The sequence below is a fragment of the Apodemus sylvaticus genome, chromosome 6 (genome assembly GCF_947179515.1).
Source record: "Apodemus sylvaticus chromosome 6, mApoSyl1.1, whole genome shotgun sequence".
NCBI lineage: Eukaryota > Metazoa > Chordata > Mammalia > Rodentia > Muridae > Apodemus > Apodemus sylvaticus.
Window position 1 is genome coordinate 100,094,880 of NC_067477.1, and position 26,334 is coordinate 100,121,213.

Below are 26,334 nucleotides of genomic sequence, written 5' to 3' on the forward strand. Positions count from 1 at the left end.
AAACTTGTTTAACTAGAGGACCCAGGATGGAAGTCCCTGGCTTCTCCTCTAGAAGAGGCCACAGCAGGATGGCAGGGCACTCTAAGTCACTACAACCAGTCTGCATGCTGTTCATGTGTAGCGCCACTCTGCGGAGAGTTCAAGTCTGCCTTGAGGCTCAAGCCTTGATGCAGCACACTAACCTGTCCACAAGGTACTAAGCGCCATCCCCGCAGCACAGAGAAGCACGCTGAAGCCGTCAGAGGAAAAATGGGTAGCTTCCTCAGCCCACTGGCCACATTTAGAGCTGGAGATCTTTAACAGTGTGGGACCTTCAAGAATGACCAAGCCATGGTGGGCCAGTCTTCCTGGGGCTCTTACTCAACACCTTAAATTCTATGGGCTCTGGTGGCAGGATAGTTGTGAAGTTGTGTGGCACACTCTCTGTGACTCCTAATGGACAAGGCTGAGGGAGAAACAGCTAAGTTCCTTTACTTGTCTTTATTTTGGGGGGGGGGGTTGGGGACTGTACCTAGGGCCACGTGCATGTCAGGTCCAAGCTCTCTATCACTGGAAGGCACCTCAGCTCTTGTTTTTAAGACGTTTTTGGTTTTTTGTGTATGGGTGTTTAGCCTACACACAGGCATGTCTGCTGCGTAAAAGATGGGACAAGGACTTTGGATGCCCTGGAACTAAAGGCACCGCCTCAGAGTCACCACATAGGTGCTGAGATCTCAACTCAGGTCACCTGCAAGAGCAGTATGCACTCTTAGCTACTGAGCCATCTCACCAGCCCTAAGCTCTGGTTTTTGTTTGTTTGTTTTGTTTTTTATTTAAAGAGTCTCACTATATAACCCAGGTTGGCCTCAAATTCCCAAGTCTCCTTCTTCATCTTCCAAACTGATGTGTTTATTCTTTCTTTTCTTTCCTTTCCCTTTCTTTCTTTCTTTTTCTTTCTTTCTTTCTTTCTTTCTTTCTTTCTTTCTTTCTTTCTTTCTTTCTTTCTTTCTTTCTTTCTTTCTTTCTTTCTTCCTTCCTTCCTTCCTTCCTTCCTTCCCTCCTTCCTTCCTTCCTTTCTTTCTTTCTTTCTTTCTTTCTCTTTTCTTTCTTGTGGGTTTGTTGCTGTTGTTTTAAATGGATATTCCTCTGTCCCGGGCTCTGAGTCCCCTGAAGGTGGTTTCAACCCAAACATGGGTCAGGTCTCTGTGACCCACCCTGACCCCTGGCTGCATCGAGATAGACTGTGCCATTTAGTGTGTTCTCAGCTGTTTTTAATGTATAGACTGAGATGTGTGGAGAAGAGCAACGGGAGACCACAGACTGATCCATCTGGCGTTGTTGGGGGTGGAGGCCTTCCTGCCGCTCCGTCAGAGACCGTCTGCCTCTATGAGCAGATGCTATCTGGCCTCTGGGTGGCCCAGTCACACATGCCCTCTGCCTCCACTCCCAACTGGGGGTTCACAGGGCATCAGAGGGTGCCTTTGGTCTCCCCTTCAGCATATGGTTAAGGACGGCGTGTGCTTACTCCAAGCTGCAAGCAGCTCAGTCAATCAAATCGAGAAATAAAACATTCACTGAATGAAGCAGGCAGAGAGCTGGGGCCATTTATGTGATTTGTTGAGCCATTAAATATTTACGGAAGCACTGCAAGCAACACACTGTGGGGGCAAACACGGAAAATGAGTGAAATGCAATTTGCAGAACAAGGTGTGAAAACCCAAGTATATTGTAAAGTGTGATGGAGTGTGACAAGAAAGAGGCAGCTGCCGGAACCATACAGAGCCACGCAGTAAATTCTCTTCTTTTATTTGGGCACAAGGAGCCAGACTAAGGGTGTCCCTGTGCCACCATGCTAGCCTTGAACTAACTGTGTCCCAGCTTAACCTAGAACTCACTGTGTAGTCCCGACTAGCTCCAAATGCACAATCCTCCTGCCTCAACCTTGCCATTGCAGGATTACAGTCACGATCCACCAGGCCTGCTCATGCACTTCATGTCACCTGCACAATGACTGTGGGCGGCTTCTCATCTCTGGAAGAGCCATCCGCCCTCATTCCCGAGGAAACAGACTGTAAACTTGCGTGTGAGAAGTGTCAAGGTGTGTGTATGTGTATGCACGTGCATATCTGTGTGTGTGCTTGTGTGTGCACATGCATATCTGTGTGTGTGTGTGTGTGTGTGTGTACCTCAGAGCTGACTGAGTCCAGGTGTCGAGAGGTAGTATTCAGGCTGGAGAGATGGCTCAGCGGTTAAGAGCACTGACTGCTCTTCTGAAGGCCCTGAGTTCAAATCCCAGCAACCATCTGTAATGAGATCTGACTCCCTCTTCTGGAGTGTCTGAAGACAGCTACAGTGTACTCACATATAAATTAATAAATCTTTTAAAAAAAAGAGAGGTAGTATTCATTTTTTAGAATTTATTCTCCCTCAAACAAACAGATGCCCAATTTCATAAGGAATCTTGCTAGTTTTTTTTTTTTTAAAGATTTGTTTTTATGTGTCTGAGTATGTGTCTGCATATATGTATGTGCACCATATACATTCCTGGCACCTGCAGAGGCCAGAAGAAGGCATTAGGTCCTCAAGAACTAAGAGTTCTGAATCACCGAAGCCATCATATAGGTGCTGGGATCTGATCCCAGGTCTTCTATAACAGCAACCAACAATTGCTCTTAACAGCGACACCATTTCTCCAGCCGCTAATCCCAGTACTTAAAAGAAGTATTTTTCTTTACTCTTTGTTTAAAGTTGACTTAGTATTATAACATTCCAGAAGACTGGTACCTCAGTGAGACAAACCACCAGAGAAAGCCAGCACCAAGCAACAGCTGTCACTAAACTTGCCATAGTGGACTGTGACATTTTCTTTACTAGATAGGGTCCACCAGTTGTCCAGTGAGGCATGTGCACCCGTGGGTCATAAGAGAAGCCTAAATCGCAAGGGATCCTCTTTTCTCAAAGGCTGCCAGGGCACTTGCATAGACTCTGTTGCCAACAGCATTCACGACTGAGAGTGAGCCACCTTTCTAATTTCCCCAGTGCCTCTTGGAGGTGCTCAGCATGCTCTCCCTTTTCATTATAGAAACTAAGGTTTAGACTTAGATGACAAAGAACCTGCTCCAGTCTATGGTCCAGGATGTGGGCTCCTCATGCCTCTCCAGATCAGATCTGAAATGCACAACGTCACATAAAGAAGGCAATGCTTTATAACCACGTGATCCAGGCTCTGGAAGACACGACGTCACAAAGGCTTGCTCACTACAGGATGCAGACATAAGCTGACATAATCTAATACCTCAAGTGGCTGGTCTAAGAGACTTGACGCCCAAGACAGCCAACAACTGACAAGTGTCCTGCTTGCCTCCCAGAATGTCTCCATGCACGCAGAGAATCAGAGTACAAGACAACACAGGTCCTGCACTTCTGCTGCCTCAGTTTCCCAGAGAGAGCAGTTTCAGAAATCAAAGTGTTCTGCTTCACGCAGGCTCAGCACACCATCACCACCTATAAAAATGCTCTTAAAGACCCTGTCCCCCATCACTCAGTCTCCTTTAGGGCAACGCAAACTACTAACTCAATTTTGGGCCTAACCCAGTGAAATGTGGTCCAGCTTACAGACACAACACTTTCCATTTGATTCTCTCTACTCCTCTACTGTATTCTAGTTTCCTTCTGCCTGCACCTGTGTTTACAGGTGTTTGCTTGCTGATAGGGAGACCTGACCCCTTCTTCGTCTGTCTCCTTTATTTCCCATCATTCCCTGCAGGCACACCATCCCAAGCCCTCCTGAGGGCAGAGAGGCCATTTTAAGAATCAGGGATGAAGTCTGAGGGGCAGGATGCGCTTCCCTGTCTACCTCTCCTCAAGCCCAGTGTGGTTAAGGAAGACTCTGATAGAGTTGGTAGGGAATCCCATTGTACGTGCTCCATCAGTGGGCCGGCTGGAATCCCAGGGAGGTACCACAGCTTCTCAGTTACAGTTTGTAGCAACGGTAAAACACACAGAGGTTTTTCCAGAGGAAATAACAGGTTGCACATCTGGAAGGACACTGGCACAAGGAGTGGTGCATGGCCGCCTGTCTGTGAGTGCCGGGCACAGTTCACCATGTTAGGGAAGTGGGCAGAGGAAGAACAGTGGAGAGGGGCCCCAGGGTCCGTGGCAGCAGCAAACCAGACTCACTGCCACGCCCTCCTCCCATGCTGTGTAGCTGCGAATAACCCTACTGTCCTCTGTGTCCAATTCCTAACAAAACTGGCCACGCCACATTTCTATTTGGACACACAGAAATGACTAAGGATGAAAAAAATAAAAATGAAAACAAATTAACAATTTTAGCTAGTAGGAATCAACAGCTGACACACCCCAGACCTGTCCCCTGCTTGCAGGGCCCAGGCAAAGGGCAAATGAGATCAGCCAGTGTGATACTCACATGTCGCTCCCTGGGTTGGGCTTGACTGGATCCTCAGACGGTAGGCAACACTCCATGATTTCATTAAAGCCCGCATTCCCGATATTCTTGGCAAGCTGCAAAAACAGAAGTCTATTTCAGAGCTCTCAATTATTAATACCCTCCACTGCCGTCCATTATTCACAATCTGATGATTTATTTAATGGCCACTAAGAAATAGCGTGCTAAAGTGGTTTGCTTTTAATGAAAAGGCACAGAACGCAAAGCCCCATGGTATCGGTGCAGCACGAGGACCCGCCAGGGATCCTGAGGAAAATGGACGCCAATCACCAGAGTCCCGGAGAGGCAGAATTCAATCCATGGTGATCTACACTCTCACCTGCCTTCCCGCAGAAATTCTTTCACCCACAGCCTTCTTCACACCAGCTGTGAGTAGTTGCAGAGATTCATGGGACCAGGAGTTGGCCCTGGCGGTGGAGGTTGCTGGTGAGATGGCCCTGACTCTTGTCTGCTGGGCAGTGGGGTTGCATAGGCCAGGGGGAAATCTCCTCCCCTCCCATTGCCTTAACCACCAGTGGCAGGCAGGACAGCTGGTCCCAGTGGGGTCATGAGAGCGGGGGAGCTGTCCCTGCCCCTCACCTGCTACAGCACCAGGAGAATGGGTCCTGCACCAATCCTGGGCCCCAGGGTAGAGCTGGCCCTGGACATGGTGGTTGCAGCCCCAAGGCCATGAGCTCAGGAGAGCTGGCCCCGTCTCCTGTCTAGTGGGCAGTAGTGCAGACCAGGCGGAGACATTTCTCCACTCGCCCATCTATAGCAGGTAGAAGAGCTAGCCCCAGGGTCATGAGGGTGTGGAGAGTGGGAGAATTAGCCATGTCCCCCACAGCACTCGGAGAGTAGGCTCTGCACCTAGCCTGGTGGGACTGGTGGGCGGGGCGGGGTTTGCTGGTGACACAGCCTATGATGGAGAGAGCTGGAGAGTTGGTGGGCTGAGTAGCTCAGACACCTCTCAGACCCAGAATCAGGGCTTTGAATTCGATGAACTGCTGGAATGCATGAAGGAGGCTGGTCCTACAGACCCAAAACTACAGGATCTCCATGACCCAGGGCAACAACAAGATACCTGAGAGCAGTCCCAGTGAGGATCCAGTATTGATGGTGTAGCAGAAGCCAGAGGCCCCTACCAGACCAACGGGTCATTGCAATGAACATTAGCAAGCAAAGAAGAACAGACAAAAGGGAACACTGTGGGACACACTGAGACTCACTGCAGCTTTCACAACCAGAGTTTTCTTCTCTGTTGGGGTGGGGAGGTTGCAAGAGTGGAGGGGTGGGTATGAGGGGAGGGGGAGATGAGTGGGATTGGGGTATATAGTATGAAATTCAATAAAAAGTGTGTGTGTGTGTGTGTGTAGCCGAGCGTGGTGGTGCACGCCTGTAATCGCAGCACTTGGGAGGCAGAGGCAGGCGGGTCTCTGAGTTCAAGGCCAGCCTGGTCTACAGAGTGAGTTCCAGGACAGCCAGGGCTACACATAGAAACCCTGTCTCGAAAAAACAAAAAAACAAAACAAAAACAAACAAACAAACAAACAAAAAAGTGTGTGTGTGTGTGTGTGTGTGTGTGTGTGTGAGAGAGAGAGAGAGAGAGAGAGAGAGAGAGAGAGAGAGAGAGAGAGAGAGAGAGAGAGAGAGAACTGAAATGGGACACTTTCGGGGGCAAAATCTTAGCAAACTGAAACACACACAAGTCATCCTGGTGACCTCCAGCCATGTCTTCTGACTTTTCTGTTCCTCCTCATCTGATAATCACCAGTACAGCTGTGCTAGGCACAGCCGTGCTACCTTGATAGTGTGCTGAACGGAGCCAGGAGCTCCTTCAGAGCAGGGACATCCCCGCCTCATCCCACACACAGAGCTCAGCACCTGCTCTAGAAGTGAGCTCCCAGGACAGATTCCTACCACTGCTGCACCCCGGCTCGCTCTCAAGTCAGACTTTAAAATATTTCCCAAAACAATATTGGTAGGGCGCATCTTGCACAGGGATTGGGACGGGGTGGGGGGGGGGAAGGGAACAGATTATTTTACATCATCATTGGAAACACAGTGAGTGTCTCAATGTCAAACTTTTTAGCTAGATTGCCCATGTAAACAAAGGGTGCTCAGAGACAGTGGAGAGGGTCTGGTGTGTCTTTAAAGGTGACTGGCTTAAGTTCAGATCCAAAAAACAAGTGTCAGAAGCCATTCCAGTGCCCCCTAGTCTACATTAGGTAGAGGGGCATGGGAGGAGAAAATTCACCAGGAATCAGAACGTTTCCCTTCTGCTAGGATCTCGCTGGCTAAGCTGGGACAGCTGGTCCAGGGAGCCACCACATCATGTGACACACACACACACACACACACACACACACACACACCACTCAGCACTGAAGCCACCCATCACCTCATGAGTCTGCTAAGATCCCGTTTATAAAGTGGCCTATAGGGAGCCACTTGGAACCATCGAGAGCGTCGAAGCCCCCAAAGCTGGAGGACAAGGGATCCTACTGGGAATGTGGGGCCCGCAGACCCCTGAGAAGCAATGCCTGAGTGGGGAGAGCAAGTATTGACCAGAGCTTTGGCGTTAAGAGCAGTCACCGTCACCTGAAGGAATTGTGGATGTGCTCAGTGGGAGCCTGAGCTACACCGGCTGAGGAGGAGGCCAGTGTTCACTGGTCTCCCCCTGTCTGGGGTCTGGGTGCCAGGCCTAGGGATGGGAAATGTGAGGGTACGCAGGTACATCCTGTACTGCTTTAGATGACTTCTAATTCCTGAGACATGGAAGTGCCAGGTAAATCACTGTCAAAGGACACTGTTCAGGGGACAACAAGAAAAGTCTTCCTGTGTCTAATATGGGAAAAACCTTAGTAGGCTCAGCTACTTAGCACGTGAACTAAGAATGCTCAGGGGTCAGGGAGATGGAGGCTCTTCAAGAGGCTCAGCAGCAGGGCGCCTCTCTTCATCCAAAGACATATGGGATAGATTGCAGCATGACGAAAGTTCAAATTTGGGTTTTCTTTTACTAACTCCTAGAATACCTTTTAATATTATTGGGGGTATTATTTACTTTATGTATATGAGTGTTTTGTCTGCATGTATGTACATGCACTACAGACGTAGAGTGACCACGGAGCTCAGAAGAGGGTATCAGATCTCCTGGAACTATGGATGGTTGGGAGCCACTGTGTGGGTGCTGGGAACCAGACCAGGTCCTTGCAGGAGCAACAAGTGCCCTTCAACACTGAGCCAGCCTGACAGCACCCATTTTAAATAATTTCAACATGAGGTTGGCTGGATCTGTAAATTGTGAGCCCACCGACACAGAGGGCCAACTGACTATCACGTAAAGCAGCGGAACTGAAGCCTCAACTCTTCACGCTGTGTCGTAAACACATAACGAGCCTTTCCTATAACTGAACTCCTTAGCTGTTTTAGGCACTGGGCATGAGCCAAATATTGCTCTTTACTGGATCAGTCTAACAAGAGAGACAAATTGGTAAAATAAACAATTAAATAAAATTAAAAAGGAGGAGGTGGTGGTGGTAACGGAGGTGGAGGTGGTGGTGATGGTGATGCAGGTGGAGGAGGTAGTGGTGATGGTGATGCAGGTGGAGGTGGTGGTGGTGGTGGTGGCGGTGGTGGTAGCAGCAGAGCCAGGAACATGGCACAGTGGGTAAAAGCATTTGAATTTTGAACTGACAACCTGACTCTGATCCCTGGAACCCATCAAAGCTAGAGGTACTGGTGTGCATCTGTAATCTCAGCACTCCTGTGGCAAGATTGGAGGGGCAGACATTAGAATTACCCAGAAGCCCATGTGCAGCTAGACTAGAATATACAGACTGACAGAAACAAGAACAACCCTTATTTCTCAAGGGTGGAAGATAAGAACAGACTCCTGAAAGTTGTCCTGCACCCTCCACATGCACGCTGTGGCACACACATGCCTGTGTACAGACAATAAAACATGGAAAAAAATTAAAGCAGCACAGTGCTGGGAGCGCAGCAAACAGAAGCTCCTACTCAGCCCTGCAAGACCCCAAGTCCAGGCATGCTCATGGCCAGGAAGATTCTGTGAGAATCACACATATACCCAGAACAGGAACACGGGGCCTTTATAAATCTTTAGTAGCTGCCTATAGGGCATGAAGCAACAGCAAGGCCTGAGGCTTTGTCTAGACACTAGTTTTAGAGTTTGGGACTGGCTGGAGCAAACTTCCATGGGGAGAGATATCAACTCTTTCCTACCTCTCTTCTCTCTTGAGGACAGAAACCAGAAGTGAGGGAAGCAAGACTTCTCTAAAGTCCCTTAGGTCCCGCAGAGGTCACCACACTGAGGCCTGCTCCTCCTCTAGGCTTGGGGCCCTCAAGCTGCCCAGTGGGGTGGGACCACCACACAGTTTCTGTACACAGGCACCACATAGCCATCTGGGCCTCTGCCAACTACACAGTCTAGATCGGTCTGGTTTACCTTAGTTTGCTCCCTGCTTACCCCCAGCTCTGTCCCAGTAGGGATGGAAGGCCCGAAGACACGTCATACCGTTTGACACACATGTGCATGAGGGCCCAGAAAACACAGGAGGGGTGACCAGTGCAGGCAGAATCAAGAAATGCTGGGGGTTTAACAAGGGCAGGGCACGGACATCTAGAGGATGGGAAGGAAGTTCACATGCCTAACATCTGTGTGGACCTTGTCATTTCTCTAATGTGTGTGACAACATACACAGATGCTTGGGAACTTGGTTTTACTTATAGGTAAAAACAGCACAGTGTTTACACACAGCCTGGTGTCCAAGGATCTTTAGGGGGTATTACATGTGCATTGCATGAGCAAGTTTCTTGGACGCTGAGTTTCATTTAGGTCAGAGAAAAAGTACACACACACACACACACACACACACACACACACAGCCCCCATGCCCAACCCCACAAACCCCAGCCATGCCAATGCCTGGAGACCAAACATGATTCACTTGGATGAGTTGACTGTAATTTCTCACAGCCCCAAGCAACTGCAGTCACTACCCAGAGTGGCTTAGCTGAGTGTCAGCAAAATGCCAGTGCTGAAAAGCAGTTCCCAGGGCTTGAGGCTGCAGCTGACTAGCCCTGCTGTCTGACAGTGCAGTAGAGATAGACCTCAAGAGACAGCTGGGTCAGCTAACCAACTCCCTGGGCTTCCTGACATTTCTCCAACGTGATGGAAGACTTTAAAACTCAGTCGCCTTTTTTCCCTTATCCTGTTCAGGCAGGGCCTCAGTCTACAGTCTAGGGTGATCCTGGGTGGGACCCACCGAGCAGTAACATCTCAAGGCAGCAGCAATCTTTGTTTTTATACCCTTGCAGATTTTGAGATCACAGGTATGAACCACCACATCTCTCTCTAAATTAAGCTTCAAACACCGAGGCTTGCTTTATGAACTTCAAGTATGATAGTGAAACTGGTACCACATGATACCAGCACCCTAAAGGTAGTATAGTTTTCCGGATGGCATCCCTCCATAACCCTCTCTCCCCCAAAAGCTTCATATAATGTTCTTCAGTGTTAAGGAAAAATTAATTTCTTTAAAACCCAGGTTTGTCATAGGTTTCTGAAACCAGGTTCACTGCCTCTAAGCCAGTGGTTCTCAACCTTCCTAATGCTGTGACCCTTTAATACAGTTCCTCCTATTGTAGTGACCCCCACCCATAAAGTTAATCAATGCCACTTCATGACTGTAATTTTACCATTATAAACCTAATTTAAGTATCTGATATGCAGATGGTCTTAGGCAACTCCTGTGAATGGGCCATTTGACAACCCCAAAGGGGTTACTACTCATTGCTCTAAGCCTACTAAAGTATGGAATATTAAAGTGGTTGGGTTGCAAAATTCCCCAAAAGAACCTATCAAACCCTCCACCTGCTCATGATCCATTTCACGGAACAGAGAAGTAATTTTAAAAGCAGGGAGCCGGGCGGTGCACGCCTGTAATCCCAGCACTCTGGGAGGCAGAGGCAGGCGGATTTCTGAGTTCAAGGCCAGCCTGGTCTACAGAGTGAGTTCCAGGACAGCCAGGGCTATACAGAGAAACCCTGTCTCGAAAAAACCAAAAACCAAAAACCAAAAATCAAAAAAAAAAAAAAAAAGGCAGGAAGTGAAGAGGATTACTAACCAGCCACCTACAAAGATGCTGACCAGTTTCAACCTGTCAACACGGAAAGTATGCTTTCAAACAGCAACACATTAAAATGGAGAAACAGCCAGGGCACAGCATCAGGGAAACTCTGGAAACCAGGAAATAATCCACAGAACCGAGCAAAGGGATCCCTTGGAGAGGAAAGCACCACAGTCATGTTGGAGGACAGGAACAGGCAGGCACTGATCTCCCATCCAAAGACACGACACCAAAGAGAAAATGGAAGCCTGCTCAGGTCCTGCCCATGGGCTGACTGTCTCTTTCAGGTCATTTTAAAAGTCTTGGCTCGCCAGCAACAGCAAGACTGGGAAACTGGAATTGCTCTGCACAAATAAGAGAGTGAAGGAGCAGCCCATGGAGTGAGACAAACACCCGAGATGCCGGTCCGACTCAAGGACAGAATCCAGACTATATGACAAGCTTGAATAAGTTGACAGAATGAACACAGATAGTCCTGACTTGTGGGCAAAGGACCAAAGATATGAAACAGCAAATGGATATAAGGCGAATGCCTGGCAGTGCCAGCTGCAGCAACATGTGAGCAAAAACCATCACTTCACACCCAAAACTTCAAGGTGAATAAAGGAAAAAGAACCATATACAAGTGTTGGTCTGAATTTATAGAGGTTTCTTTAAAAAAAGGTGCAGAGATGGCTCAGCAGTTAAGAGCACCCACTGTTCTAATACACGACCCAAGCCTTGTCCCCAGCACCCACATCAGGTATCTCAGAGCTGCCTGTAACCCCAGATCGGGGGTATCTGACGCCCTCTTCTGAAGCATCTCTCCAGGCCCACTTTTTTTGAGACATGTTTAAGTAGTCATTGTTAGAGCACGGCTGTAACTAGCTCTTGAAAACTAATTACTAGATGTCTTGGGATTCTGAGAGACAGCTGTTTAGACACTGCTACTGTTAAAAATTATACTATGTAAACGCATGATAAATCATGTCAACAACTATGATATTAAATATTCAAGACTTATCTTGCTGGGCATGTTGGTTGGTGCACACTAGAATTCTAAGCACATAGGGATCTGAGGAAGAAGAAGGAATGTGAGTTTAAGAATAGCCTGGGCTACAGAGTGAGACTCTGTTCCAAATAAACAAATGAGGACAAATCTCATCATTTTTAAATTTTACTACATTTCACTATTACAGTGATTGGAGTTGCCTATATGCATTAGATCTATATGAAGAATGTATGCTAGGACACGGTTACTGAACATCCTTTTCCAGCTCAACAATCAGCAATTCATAAGAGCAGCTTGAAGCTGGCCATGATGGAAGCGCTTATACCAGGGAAATAGGCAAGCTTTCATCAGGGACTCTTTGCTCCTCAGAGTTGGCTGTTAAATATTTGTTGGGCTCTGGAGAGGGGCAGATGTGACACTAACATACTCCCACATGGCCAGAGAAGCCACCACAAATGCCAGTTTGTGTCCCAGGAGTCTCAAAAGTGAATATGAACTAAGACAGATAAAAGGGAGCCTCATTTTTTAGTGTGTTACCTTAATGTGTGCAGAACCTGGGTACATTAAGGTATTGTAAGCAAAACTTCCCCATTGGTAGGTGGGGATAATACTCTATGGATACTGTCAGAGGGATCAGATGAACCAACACATAAGGTGCTTCCAAAATAAGCCATTATCTCACAATACATCATCTGACATGTTCCTCCATTGTAAGCAGACCAGGGAAGGTTGAAATTGCTGCAGTCCATCAGCATTTGCTGAGGTACTGTTTCCTTGAGAATTTAATATGACCATTTAAAAACTAAGCCATAATCAAGTTCCCCAGAGATGCTGTATGCCTCAAAAATGTAAGCCAGTGTCTCAGCAGAAGGAACCAATCACATAACCAAGAACAAATTGTGAGGACTTGCTAAGTCTGCCTCATTTACTAACCAGGGATGCTGCTGTCTAAGATGTCAGGATCCACACTAGCTGTTCCCCACTCCTGTCCTCCAAGACTGAACAAGGAATTCCTTGGAAAGACAGAGCAGCTTCCCCAAGACAGTCAGAGGTATCAGGAATGCACACACACTGGATTCAGAGCTGTCAAGAAGATTTACTGTCCCGTGGGTGGAACACTGACTGTGTGAATTGATGTTCTATCATGATTATTGCTCTTGACATTAAAATCAATGGCAATCAATAGCCACTTACTACTTGCTACCCAACACCCAGTCCGCTCAGGAAAGACTTTCAAGCATAGCTTTCCAAATGGAAACCATGGATTCTGAAGTGGACTTCCCCAAAGCCCACGTAAATATATAACTAGACTCGTCACTCAGTCAGGATGCAGTGTCAGGCACCAAAAAGTAAGTGTTTCTCAAAACATGCCTCCATCTCCTCATCCCTCTATCACAAAGCATCCATATTACCAGTGACCCAAGAATGAAAAACTATTTCAGAAAAGTAAGAGCAAAAACGTGTTTCTGAGAGGAACAATACAGACCAGGAAGATAATGGAGGCTTAAAGCAAGAAGTGGATTTGAATCAAGCAGTTTGTCAGAAACTGGTTGATGACTTGGGGGTCAGTAAACCATTTACTGTCCTTGGGTTTTGTGTTCCATGCCTTGTCAGCGGAAGGGATGCAGAGGGACCCAGCTATCACTTCAGCTGTTTCAGAAGACCCCTACACAGCCTTGGCCGTTTGCATTTTCGGCATTTAGGAACAATATCACGTAATAAGACACATCCTTGATCACTGGTGTCAGGAGGCCAGCAGTTATCAGTAAGTCTCTAAATCTAATTACCAGAAGCTCAGATGTTCCCAATACATCTAAGGTCAGGGACTGCATCCTGGAGTAATGAACCCCCAGCTCCCGGTGGATCCCAGAGCACTCGATGCAAGTCAGGATACCCAGGTTGGTGGAGAGCCACGTCGGATCTGTCAAAGGAGAGGGGACATCATGAGCTTGCCATCAGAGAACAGTCAGGAAGTGGAAGTTTCTCCCTGTCAGGCTTTGGATATGAGCATCTCACCCTGGACACAGCTGGCACGCCTGTCATCTAAAATCACACCAAACCCACAAGCAATGACAAGGTATCCTTCTTCTCCTTCCAACTCCTATCCTTCCAATCACAAGTGACTGCCAGTCACCCGGCCATACTGCAGAGCAGTGGGGGAGGAGCAGGACTCTCCAAAGAGCGCTGAGGGGACGTGTAAGATCTCAGGGTACCAACAGTAACAAAACACACACCCCATGCTCGTGCTGTGCTGTGCAGTGCTCAGGTCTGGGTTGTGGTAATAAGTCAACTGTGCCGTGAACATCTGAAGTCAGAATACTTTACATACTATCCTCTCACTGAACCCCCAGGGCATGCTGCTAGCAGGTACTGAGCACGTGGCTGCCCTGTGTCTCCCAAAGTTCAAGCTACACCTTCCCCATGTGGCACATTCATGTCCTCATTTAAGTATCCTTGCAAGTGCTTAGCACACCGTGTGGACCCAGGCAATACTTGACAGCGAATGCTGAACTTACAAAGCATTGAAATTAAGATGTATTGGAGCATAATGTCTCCTGAGCACTTCCTGCCCTCTGAAATCCTCCACAGATAAACATCATGATCTTGTTCGTGAGGTCATTATCAAGTTCTTTAAAAACTGCCTAGTTGTTAAAAAGTGGAGATTGGGCTGGATAGACGGCTCAGTGAGAAGAACACCTGCTGCTCCTGCACAGGACCAGAGTTCCATGCCCAGCACCCATGTGACTATTTATAACCATCCCTAAATCCAATTCCAAAGGATCTCATGCACTAATCTGGCCCCTCTGGGCATTATACACATGTGGTAAACTCACTCATACAACTCATAGGTAAAAACCCATGCATACAACTCTAGGTAAAAACAAACAAATCTTTAAAAGCATTATTGTGAACTGGGACTTTTGATCAGAGGTACAGTGCTTGCTTAGTGCATGCAAGGCACTAAATTCAATCCCCAGTACATGTATGTGTATACACACACACACACACACACACACACACACACACACACACGCAACATGCACACTAATTGTACCCACATTAGTAACTATTACTAGCACCCTTGTTTGCAAGTATCTCAGTTATTCTGTGTGCATCCTGCTCTGGGGAACAGTACATGTTCAGATAACATAGCACATCTCACAACATCTGTGCTTTCTTAGCATTTTACAGCAATGTTTCTTTCTTCTTTTTTTGGGGGGGGGGCGAAGGGGGCGGTTGAGACAGGGTGTCCAGGCTGTCCTGGAATTCGCTAAGTAGATCAGGCTAGCTGGCCTCACTATCAACTCACTATCAACCACATGCCTCTACCTCCAAGTGCTGGGATTAAAGGCACGCACCACCACCGCCCGGCTTCAGCAGCGTTCTTTATGAAGGTGTTGTGAGCGTCTAAGAGCTTCACCATTCTCTTGCTTTTGGGCACTCTACTTCCTGCCTCTGCTCCTACCACAAAGATATTTCATTTTTAAAATTAATTACTTAATTAATTATTTTAAGTATATATGAATACATCAGATCCCACTACAGATGGTTTCGAGCCACCATGTGGTTCCTGGGAATTGAACTCAGAACCTCTGGAAGAGTAGTCAGTGCTCTTAACTACTGAGCCATCTCTCTAGCTGCCACGAAGACATTTCTAATAGATCTAAGACCAAATAGAAACTCAGGGAATGAGGAACTTAATAGCACCTTTAGCTACCCACTCTACTGTGGCTGTGTTTTAAGAGAGACTGTCACAGAACTAGATAAACAGAAAGCTAAGTTTCTGACCAAACAAGCTTTCAGAAAAGCTACAGTGTAGATCCTGACTGCTTAGCCCTCTCCAATCTTAATTAAAATGTCACTTTCACAGTCTTTAAGGTGCTAGTTGCTAATATCCATAAAGATACTCTGTATATTAACACAAACCCTCTGATAAATTCTATCAAAATGCAAACACAAGATGTGACAGATAGGCAGGAACCAATTGCTCATGTCAGTTGTTTGATAGTCTGTAGTTCTCTTCCTGTGTCACAGAGTGTATTTTAAACTGTCCTCTTAAGTAAGACAGAGAGGCTGACATGAATCCTAGGCAAAAGCTACCCTGTGCCTTCACAGCCCCTCCCGTGAGACTGGTGCCCTTCCGCTCACCCCCCACTGTGCCCTTCAGTTTTCACTGCCCCAAAGACACAGTGGCTGTAATCTTTTCATCTCCCCCAGGCTGCCTTCCCACAGTCCTGCCCAGGGCCCAGCAGGCAGGGATTCCCCACCCATGCGCCTACTGCGCTCTGCACACGGTTCATTAAACATTTGTGTAATGGGATGAGCCCAGACTGAGTTGCACCAATTTCATGTTTGAAATGAGAGTGGGGGAAAAAAAAATCAATGGGTGGATTCCAGGCATCTCTGGAATCTGAATGCCCTAGAGCTGGGCTTGGGGCTCGGTGGATTCCCAGGTCACCTGGTGCCCCACAGTCGCAGCACACGTCATTGCCCGGCATCCTCTGCACCTCCGAGATGATTTCCTTGGTCAGCTCTTGGACGATGTTATTTTCTCCCGTGTTGTCATCACCCTTAAAGGCGTTGTTCAGAGCTTCTTCCTTGCTGTTCTGCAGCACAGACATCCATCTGGGTAAACAGCAGCAGTGCAGGGTGTTAGCTGGGTGAGCACGCCCACTCCCACCCCTGGTCCCAGTCCCACCCACAGAACTTACATCTGACATTCTTGTTCGTCTTCCGCTTGGAAGTGGTACGTCCTGTCATCTGCACAGCAAGGGAGACTTATCAGCCCAGAATATTTACCGCAGGAATAATGTGTACTCTCTACCAGATTAATGTATAAAGCCAAGCAGCCCTTGGGACCTTGCATGTGTGTGTGCATGTGTGTGCCTGCCTGCCTGCATGCATGCATGTGTGTGCTGACTTCAGTCATTGTGACTTTGTAATGTAAATTTATCAACCTGACCCATTCTAGTCTAAAAGACACATTTCCTGAGAATTTCTATAATCTCTCTACAGAGCCATTGCCAAAAAGGAACTGTTCAAATCCTTTGAGAAGAGCCTTTCCTATCTCACTTTCTGAGGCAGTGTCTCCCTATGTAGCTCAGGCTAGGTTTGAACTCACGAGAGATTTGCCTGCCTCTGCTTCCTGAGTGATAGGAATAAAGACACAGATAATTCCCCTGACAAACAAGAGCCTCTTCTGGAAAACACTACTTTAAACATTTTCTGGCTTCCTTAATAAAGAACTAATACTATATTAGAAATTCTAAAGCCACACCCTGAGAGTCTTATGTCACAAGTACAGCTAGTCTGATAAGATGGGGTTAAATAACAGTCTAATAGGAAGCGTCACGGTGTGCATCAGGTGCTTGCAGTGTCTTACAAGGGCTCTCAGGGGCTGTGCTCCCAGGAGGGGTAGATAAGGGCCAGCTTAATTTCTGTGCCAAAATGTACTCTTGCCAAACATGTACAATCTCAGTCAAATCCTAAGCTAACACAGGAGAAACCTAACTTGACAGACATTTCACAACAAAACCGAACAGCAGTCTTCAAAACATACAAAGGTCAACATGGGCAAGGGATGATTGTAGAAACTGGACCCCTAGGGGCCACGACTAAATATAATCTAAATGTGACATGGGGCCTGGATCTCCTGGATCATAAAGCCAGGAGAAGGACAGGAGTGGGAATCAGTGCATTCTGGGTATTGGTTCATAGTACCAAGCCTGTGTCCTTCCTCAACGTGGGTTTCTCTAGTAATGCATACTGGCTAGATTGTAATGATGTATCTACACACACACACACACACACACACACACACACACACACACACACAGGAACATATGCATACATACACGCACATGTACACATGCACATATGCATACACACACACACACTCAAGACTTATAATAATGCAGGAACACATGTGCAAATACACACACACATAAATAAATGCTTTTAAAAATATAATGAGTACATAGAGCTCTACAATAGTAGTTTTCATTCCTGGGCTTAGACTTTTGATGTCTGGTTGGAGCCAAGTATCAAGAGGGGTCAAGTGCAGACTCGAGTGAGGTTCAGAGCAAAGGTTTTGTTTCTTTGAAATCTTAACGCCAGGGGGAGTCAGACACCACTTGTCTATGCCCCATCTGTCACAGAAGAGAGGAACAGAGGCAAAGAGAGTGACTTCAACTTAGACAAACACTGCAGCAGACTGAAGTGAGAAAAAAGGCACGGTCACCTTCTCCTCCTGGGCACCTCACAGCCCCGTCCAGCCTCTTAGGAAGATGGCCAGAGGGGCAGGTCCACAGCTCAAGCTTGGAGCTTGCCAAGTGGACCTCAGAGTTCTCGGGAAGCCTTGGTTGAAGGGCATGTCAGTATCCTGGGCCCACAGGAAGCTACTTTACAGCCAGGTTGGGTGTGGCTTCGTCCTCTGCTGACTAATTCTGCCAGTAATCCGTCTGGGCACTGGAGAAATGGGAGGTCATTCTGCCTAAAGCGTCCAAATAATAATGTCCTCTCTGCAGGCCCTCTGGAAATCCACCTAGATCAGGGCGGTTTTCATGAGCTTCTGCCACAGGAGAAGCGTGTGGAGCTGCAGAAAGGCATGCCACCAAGGCCCTCTGAGCTCCATCCTGTCTGGGAGACTGGCCAACTTATCTCATGATTCTAACCACGGTCCTTCCTAGGGTGCCTCAAACACAATGGCTCGAGAGTCAGTCTGAGGGCACAAGACTGGACGAGGTCCCAAAGGCCTGGCTCTTCTGTAGACAGATCCCCCTCGAGGAACATGTTCCCCCTTGATCAGAACCGGAAGTCCCTGTTCGGGATCGGGAGATAACAGTGGAGGAGGGCCTTGCAGGCAGTGCAGGAGGGCCTCAAGGCTGCTCGCCATTGTGTCATCCTCTCAGCAGATTCAATACAGAATGACCAGTGAGGATAAGGGCGGCTCCTAGGGTTGCAGCTGGACTCTCACTGACCTGCTGTCACCTGGCCTGGCCTCGTGTTCATCTCTGATCTCCTGACAACTCGACTATGTCAAGCTCAAGGGCACTTGGTGGCATTTGCTCCACCAGTCAGGAGGCAGAGGGAAGAATAGGGTGCTAAATGAGCCGGCCCCCAACTTCCACCTTCTCAGGACAACAGCCACATCAGAGCTCTAGCCGGTGCAGTTCGCCTGATAACTTCAGGTCTCTCTATGTGAACCGAAGCCCCAGCAGCTCTGCAGGAAGCATTCCCACCAGATGTTCCCAGAGGAACTGGGCACCTTGAAAACCTGCCAAGTTGAAAACCCGGTAGGACTGGAATTAAATTTGCCCCTTGAAGACCAAGCAGGAGAACTGGGTGAGGCAGGTTTGCAACATGACTAGAGTTCTGCATGGCCAAACGGTGGCTGCGGCCGAGAGTCACCGAGCATCTCAAGCTGACACAAAAGTCAACAGTGGGATCGTGGTGAAGTCTGTCTGCATCATTGCCCTCGGGCATAACCAGACTCACACAGTAGTCACTTCACCCACATCCTCAGGATGCAGCGATTCACACCTAGCAGGTCTGTGTGCCCTTCCTATGTGTGCTCCGCCCTGGCGAGCTGAGAACATGCAGGAGAAAGGTTCTGTAGCAACTGTTGCTGCACGTGTGGTGTTCGCTCGGAACCCACGAGCCATGCTGGAGGTGACAGCTGAGGGGGAGCTGCACCTACCTCAGCATGGTGCCCAGAGCTCAGTCAAGTACTGCTCTGGTACTCAAGAGAACTTACGCCTGGGGTAACAGCTTTTTAACAGGCTACTTTTTATGTTTTTTTAAAAAGAAGGGTTGAAAATGGTTTTCTCCAGACACCAGCAGACATCTAATGACACCACCACATTTTCTCCCTCTAACTCAAACTTTGGTTACAGTCTAGAGGCAGGTGATCCTGCAGTGGTCAAGGCTTAGCATTTTACATTGTAGATGGGATTCTGAGAGTAAGGTTTGCCATACGCAAAATTTCTCTCCCTCTCTCCCTCTCCCTCTCCCTCTTCCTCTCTCTCTCTGCCCAGTGATCCCGTCTCTAACTCCCTCAGAGTTGGGGTTTGAGGCCACAGCTTACAGCAAGTGCTCTAACCAACTAAGCAATCTCCCTAGCCCAGCATAAATGGCAAACAATCCTAGGATGTCTCCCCTGTCACCTGGCTCAGCACAGCCTGTGGCTCAGTGCAGTGGATCTGCAGACGGAGGCCTGATGAGAGGTATAAGCCACCACAGGTGGTAGAGACAGCGCGACCAGACTTCTTGATTTGCTGTGTGTGTTAAATCACATCACATTGACTCTGAGGTCTCAATCATGTGGTCAGAAGAATTAATCAGACCGTGGGATGGCATGCTAGGGTTGGTGGGACAGGCCACCAGCCTAGGCCCCTCAGGCTAGTGCTTTGTGTAAACTCCACTGCTGTGCTGGATTGCTGGGCACAGCACTTCAGAGGGAAGACTGGCCCACCCTTTCCTGAACTACAATCATGCCACGCACAATGACCGGGGACAAAAGGTATTTATCATATTTTCCTTAAGATGTCATGAGCCTCTTCCTTGTTTCTGGAAGGTTCTGAGTAAATGTTTTGTGTAATTGCTGGTTATGGCAGTTCTTTTGTGTACACCACAAAGAAGAGAAATACACAGGAGCAAAAATGCAAATTCTGTAGTAGAAAAAAATAAACAACGTTAAAAAAAAAAACCCTGAAGTTAAAGGGCCGTATTGAAAACCTAATCATTTTTGTTTTGAGCTTTAAAAAAGCTCATTCCATTTATTTTTTTGGGTAGGGAGGGGACTTATGTGCACCATGGTTGGGGGGTTGTGTATGTGCGCACGCATGCACGAACCAGGCACGCACGCATGAGCCCCAGGGGAAAACCTGCAGGAATAATTTTTAATTTACTTCTTCTACCATATGAGACCCAGGAATAAAACGCAGGTTGCCAGGCTTGGCAGCCAAGGGACTTTAACCTACTGAGCCACCTCACTGGCCTCCAGATACAGCCTTTAAAACATCTCACAAATAAAGTATAGAAGCTCCACACAGCAAAACTGTCATTTGAAGAAGGCAGGTGAAAGGATTTTAGGGCTACGACTCATCCAGAACGATCTTTCGTTTTTAGGAGGGAGCAGCTGAGGCTCTAGCGGAGAGGGTGGCTCTCAATTTACAGAGCAGATGGAACAGGGCTGGCTTCAAAGGTCAACTCTAACCCAAGGACCAGCAAGCCACCAATCAGCACTAGAAAGACAAGAGACAGGTCACTTGAAAACAAAGTCTCACAACGCAGACCAGACTGGGTTCAAACTCATAAATCCTCCTGTCTCAACCTCCTAAATACTGGTTTTACACCATAATACCCACCCACCTTAAGACCACCTTACGACCTTCAAAAGGCTGAAGTTTCAGGTACATGTAAACTGACCACTGCACAGTTTGAGAAAGAACTTACGTGATATGAGGTCGAAACACTTCTTCTCCTCGGGATTGGTCTTCACCTGGCAGGTTAGCAGGTTGAGCTTGGCAGGTGGCCGGTTGGCCTGTTTAAAGACAAATGAAAACAAATGCAGGTGGGTGGGAAGTGGGAGACAGTCCCCAGGAGCAGACCTCTTACTGGTTTACAGAAGGTGTCCAGGGGCCAGACACACAGAGGAATGCTGGCGGCAGGGAGGGGTCCTTGGATCTCAGCTCACAACAGCTCTCTACCAAGGTGCATACAGTGGTCTGTACCACCCATCTGACAGGGCTAGGGCCAGGCCAGTGTAGAGGTTGGTGGCCAAATGCTCCAGAGCTAAGAGACTAACACACAAGGCTCTCTGACACCTTGGGGTGGCACAAGCAAGCATCCGGCTTCATTTCGTGAGCTTTCCAAAGTTTTTTTTTTTTTTTTTTTTTTTTTTTTGATTTGGTTTTTTTCGAGACAGGGTTTCTCTGTGTAGCCCTGGCTGTCCTGGAACTCACTCTGTAAACCAGGCTGGCCTCGAACTCAGAAATCTGCCTGCCTCTGCCTCCCAAGTACTGGGATTACAGGCGTGTTCCACCACTGCCTGGCTCTCAAAATTTTTCCAAAGTGAAAACATTACTTCTAGGAAATGCAGTGCATGCACATAAAAGAGTGTGTGTCTGCATGCCGTTTGTTTGTTTGTTTGTTTGTTTGAAATGTTTAAAACGAGAACAGGCAGCAATTCTCAGTCCTAAATGCCAACCACCACCATCACTTATTTTCATAGAACGTATTCCACATACAAAAGATCACAGCACATTTTATTGGTTTCAATTAAAAAAGGGGGAGGGGACAGAGACTAGGGAACTGGAGGGACGGCTCATCCACGAAGAGCAGTTGTTGCTCTTAGAGAAGAACTCAGATGGGTTCCCATCACCCACTTGGGTGGCTCAGGTTGGAACTCCAGCTCCAGAAAACCTGAGGCCTTCTTCTGGCCTCCGTGGGTAGCAGGCACACTCTCAGGACATACATGCACGCAGTCAAAACATCCATACACATTAAATAATAATAAATACTAAGTCTTAAACTATTCTCACTCTTTGCTCTCCTTGGTCACTAGATGCTCCAAGACACATGACCTAGATTTGGGATTGATCTAGAGACATGTCTGTACCTCTAGCAGGACAGGCCCGACAGATGCTCTTGCGTTCCGAAGCCTGGGAATTCTTGCCACTAACTTTATAGGGCTAGGGGTGGGGGGTGTAGTAGCCTTCATTAAAATGGGTCAGATCCTTGCAACGTGTGAGATCTGTATTTGATAAAGGACAAAGAAGATCTGAAATCTAAAAATACGAACTATATGACCAGGATTGTCTAACACTCTTGTGGTTTATGGCCATTTTGGTCTTGTTTTTGTTTGTTTAAGACAGGGTTTCTCTATGCAGTCCTGGAAGTACTGGCAATTCTGGAACTCTCTCTGTAGACCAGGCTGGCCTTAAACTCAGAGATCTACCTGCCTCTGCCTCTCCAGTGCTGGGATTAAAGGTGTGCATCCAGATAGCACGAACAAATGAAATTACATGACCTGGGCTGAGCAGCTAGGGAGTTGGGGAGCAGGGCTCCAACAAACCTGCAGGGTTCCACACACTGAACATTTACTGTCACCCTCCATGGCTTTGAGATGGCTTCCAGAGAAGATATGCACTGCACTTACATTTTTAAAGTTTTAGAGAATTTCATATATGTACACAGTGAACTATGATCATAAGTATCCCCCACCACCACCTTACCTTCCCTCCTCCAAACTTTATGCCTTTTGGTTGTCCAGTCAGTGCTACCCACATGTGCCTGGCTTGGGGTCATCCTCTGCAGCACGGGAAGCTAACCAGGGGCCACATTTTCAGTAAAGGTCGAGCCTCCCTCTGCCAGCAACTATAACTGTCATTAGCAGCTCAGTATGTGATAGGGTCCAGAGGTGATCTACCCATCCACGTGAGGATGGTAGCCGGCTTGCTCATTCGTAGGTCTGATGCAGCTAACCATGGCTGCTACCGGGATACATTGAAAAGCCACAGTTTGAGTTATAGATTTCCTCTCTCCCCATCTCTGTGTCACCTTTCTTCCCTGTGGTGGCAACTGTCACTCTTCACCTTACATTACCCTTCAAGACAAACCATCACTCGAAGGACATGAAAGCCAAGCACAGAGAAGATCCAGGGCTTCATCTGGACTAGGGATTCGAGGCGTGGACATAGCCACATGTGAAAGGTGGCAGCCAAGAGCGTCCCAGAGGCACACAACGAGCATCTTAAACACTGCTAGCTCCTACAGGTTCCACTTTAAAGACCGCCTGCTTTGTGCTCATTTGGGTTATTAGCGACCAACAAGGGTGTGAGGGAAACTTAGGAGAGAACATTTTATCCATCAAATGCCCTCCTTGCTGCCATTTTAGAAAAAAAAAAAGTCATTACTCAATTTAGCCATAGAGCAGTGCTGTCTCCTTCCCCAGGCAGCCTGGAGTTAGCAGGAAACTAGCAACCGGGAAGATCCTACCAGCCTTAGAACCTGCAGCATGAGGGCTACAGGTTATTAGTGACTCTCTGACTTGATCGGACTGTTCTGCTTTCTACTAAACACCGCAGGCTTTTAAAAGGCATTGATTGATGACTGATTATCTGATTGATTGAGGCTGTAGGGATTTAACCCTGGCCTCATGCACATACAGCAAGCAGCCTACCACTTATCAGTTGTTCCAGTCCTTATAATGCTTTAAAATACAAACTTGTACTCTTCCCTCCAAGTAAATAACAATTACTTTTTAAAATGTTGGGCTGGCTGGTATAGTGGCACATGCCTTTAATCCCAGCACTCGGGATGCAGAAACAGATGGACTTCCATGAGGTCAAGGCTAGCCTAGTCTATACAGTGAGTTCCCAACTAGCCAGAGTTATATGGTGAGACCTGGTCTTAGACATACATACATACATACATACACACATACATACATACTAAAATGTTGGGCCCTCTTATGCAGCAGGCAACTCTTCAGCACAATGCAGCGCTCAGGCCTTGTGGGGTGACAGTGTTGTGAACTCAGTCAAGAAGACCCCTAATAAGAACTCTCATCCCAAGAATGACCTTCGCAATCCAGAAACAAACCTGCTGTGGCAGTACCTACACAGGCTCTCCCTGTTCCCATCCTAGATGATACCTGTACTCCCCTGTGGGAGTAAAGAGTGCACCAATTTCACTTCCCAGAGCTGCTGGCTTCCAGAAGGGTATGTCTTCCCCACAGAGCAAGCACGCCCAAGGAGCTTAAGCTGCCCACAGACCGACTCCAGCTGTGTGCCAGGAGCTGCTCTTAGATTCCTGCTTCCTCAGATCCACCTTTGGAAACCTGTCCCCCTTTCCGGCTGGTAATGAAGTAGAGTCAGGAACTACTGGGAAATTGGGCAAGTTACACAGGAGCCAGATAAAAACCCATACCCTCAGACAATGCACCCCCAGTCCTCGATCTCAGCCTGGGTCAGTCACGTCTGCATTATGCAAACATCTGCAGGCTCGGGGACATGGACGGCCCTTTAGGTCCGGATTACCAGGGCATACAGAACAACCCACAGAGGAGGAAAAAGCAACACTTTGCAACTGAAGAGAAGCTGAAAAACAAGCTATTCAGGCTCCCTTGGGTCAGTGGGGTGGAGGCTGTGCTGGGGAAGGCAGCAGCTGCTAAAGCCCGAGGATGCCTCCACCAAGTGGAGGTTCCTTGCGAGGGTTCAAGTCAAAGCATGCAGCTTTTTAAAAATACATATCCACTATGTAAGAAGAGCCATCAGCATCCTGGTGAAGATAATTATAACTACTGTCTGCCCTAAAACTGGGGCAACCCATCAAAATTTAAAGAATTTTTATTATGCCTTTGGAGAGCCAGCTGGAACTCTGGAACCCCCTTGAAGCCACTTATAATGCCAGCAAGGAATCACTAGGCATGTCCCAGGGATCATGGCCCTGTTGTTGATTTAAGTGGAGGGCCCCTCAGGGACCCCAAGAAAGCAGATATGCCTTGTGACACAGGAGTTCTAACTACAAGAAAGGAAACTTGGCTTCTCCTCTACAATGACTTCTTCATCGAGGTGGTGTGTGCCTGAGCTGAAACAAACTAATGGAGACTGTCAAAATGAACCACGTCAGAGAGCATGAGAGCCGCCCTCCCGGCCGGACGTTCTGCATCTAAAGGAGGTGCACTTAGTTAACTGTCCCTTAGTCCGCAGCAGTCACACCCCTCATTCCTGTGCATCTGCTGTGTGGAGAGAACAGTACATCGAGATCCTAACTGGAAGGCTCATCAGGAGTGAGGAGCAGTTTGGGCTATGGGAAGATGGATGACCTACACTCCCCCAAGTCAGTGCCCTGGGCAGAGGTGGCAGAGGTCAGGTCAACGCTGGCTATGAATCCGTTCTAGTGTCTTGCTCTTAATGGAATCATCAAAAGTAAAGGGGACAATCCGTCCCCAAACTCCCACAGCAACATCTTTGCTTCCATGACATCCTTCATGTGAGGCTTTCTTTGTTACTCCAAAGTTAAGTTTCTTAGGACCCTATCTTAAGTGAAAACCTTTCTACTGTGTCCAAGAAGCCCATCCGTGCTTGTGCTTCTGCCCAGTGAAACGCCTCTTAAGGAGACTGCAGGATAGGGGAAAGGAAGTTGGAGAGAAAGGCTCAGGCCATCACCCAAGGTACGTATGCTCATGACCAAGGTACGGATGTGGTATGAGACAGCATTATACATTATACGTACACATTATATACATACACATTCAACAAAGGGGTGACCAACTTGGCCTTGAGTATCCTGACCAGTGTCACCAGCCCCAGTCACACCAGGTGGATGGAGTAAAGAACTGTCACAGTGTTCCTGATCTCTGGAAACTAAATTGGAAAGTGATGTGATTCTCACGCAAGCCCATACAGGCCTCTATTATGTTGCATGAGCTTTTATAAACAGGAAGAAAGGGAGGAAAACTTGACTAAGGTTGGGCACAGCACACGAAACTTCTGTAAGATATATATAGAATTCCCTTTCCCTCTAGATTTGGTTCCCCAAATCCTGATGACTAGAAAGACTTTTCCTTTCTTTCTAGAGGCAGCAGAAGTTTCTGTAGGTGAGGAGGATGTTCAGGATAAAGCCAGCTGGGCCAGCAGGTCTGATGGTTTCTGGAAGTCAAAGGTTACAAAAGAAAAGTGGCTTGAGTGACTGGTTTGTCCTGGATTTGGTGATGCCATGGACGGTGACCAGGCTGTGCGTGACCAAAGGAGCATGCC

At 47.7% G+C, this 26,334-nt stretch overlaps 1 protein-coding gene across 2 annotated transcripts in view; it reads right to left on the reverse strand.

The window, feature by feature from the left end:
* Positions 1-26,334, reverse strand: part of Asap2 (ArfGAP with SH3 domain, ankyrin repeat and PH domain 2) — a 168,475-nt gene that overhangs the window by 27,087 nt on the left and 115,054 nt on the right. For both annotated transcript variants that reach the window (XM_052186046.1, XM_052186047.1), the window contains exons 12-16: positions 21,026-21,113; positions 16,282-16,330; positions 16,029-16,195; positions 13,357-13,490; positions 4,409-4,503 (exon numbers count right to left, since the gene is read on the reverse strand). In XM_052186046.1, coding sequence (XP_052042006.1) covers positions 4,409-4,503; positions 13,357-13,490; positions 16,029-16,195; positions 16,282-16,330; positions 21,026-21,113 — 533 coding nt within the window. The remainder of the gene's footprint in view (positions 1-4,408; positions 4,504-13,356; positions 13,491-16,028; positions 16,196-16,281; positions 16,331-21,025; positions 21,114-26,334) is intronic.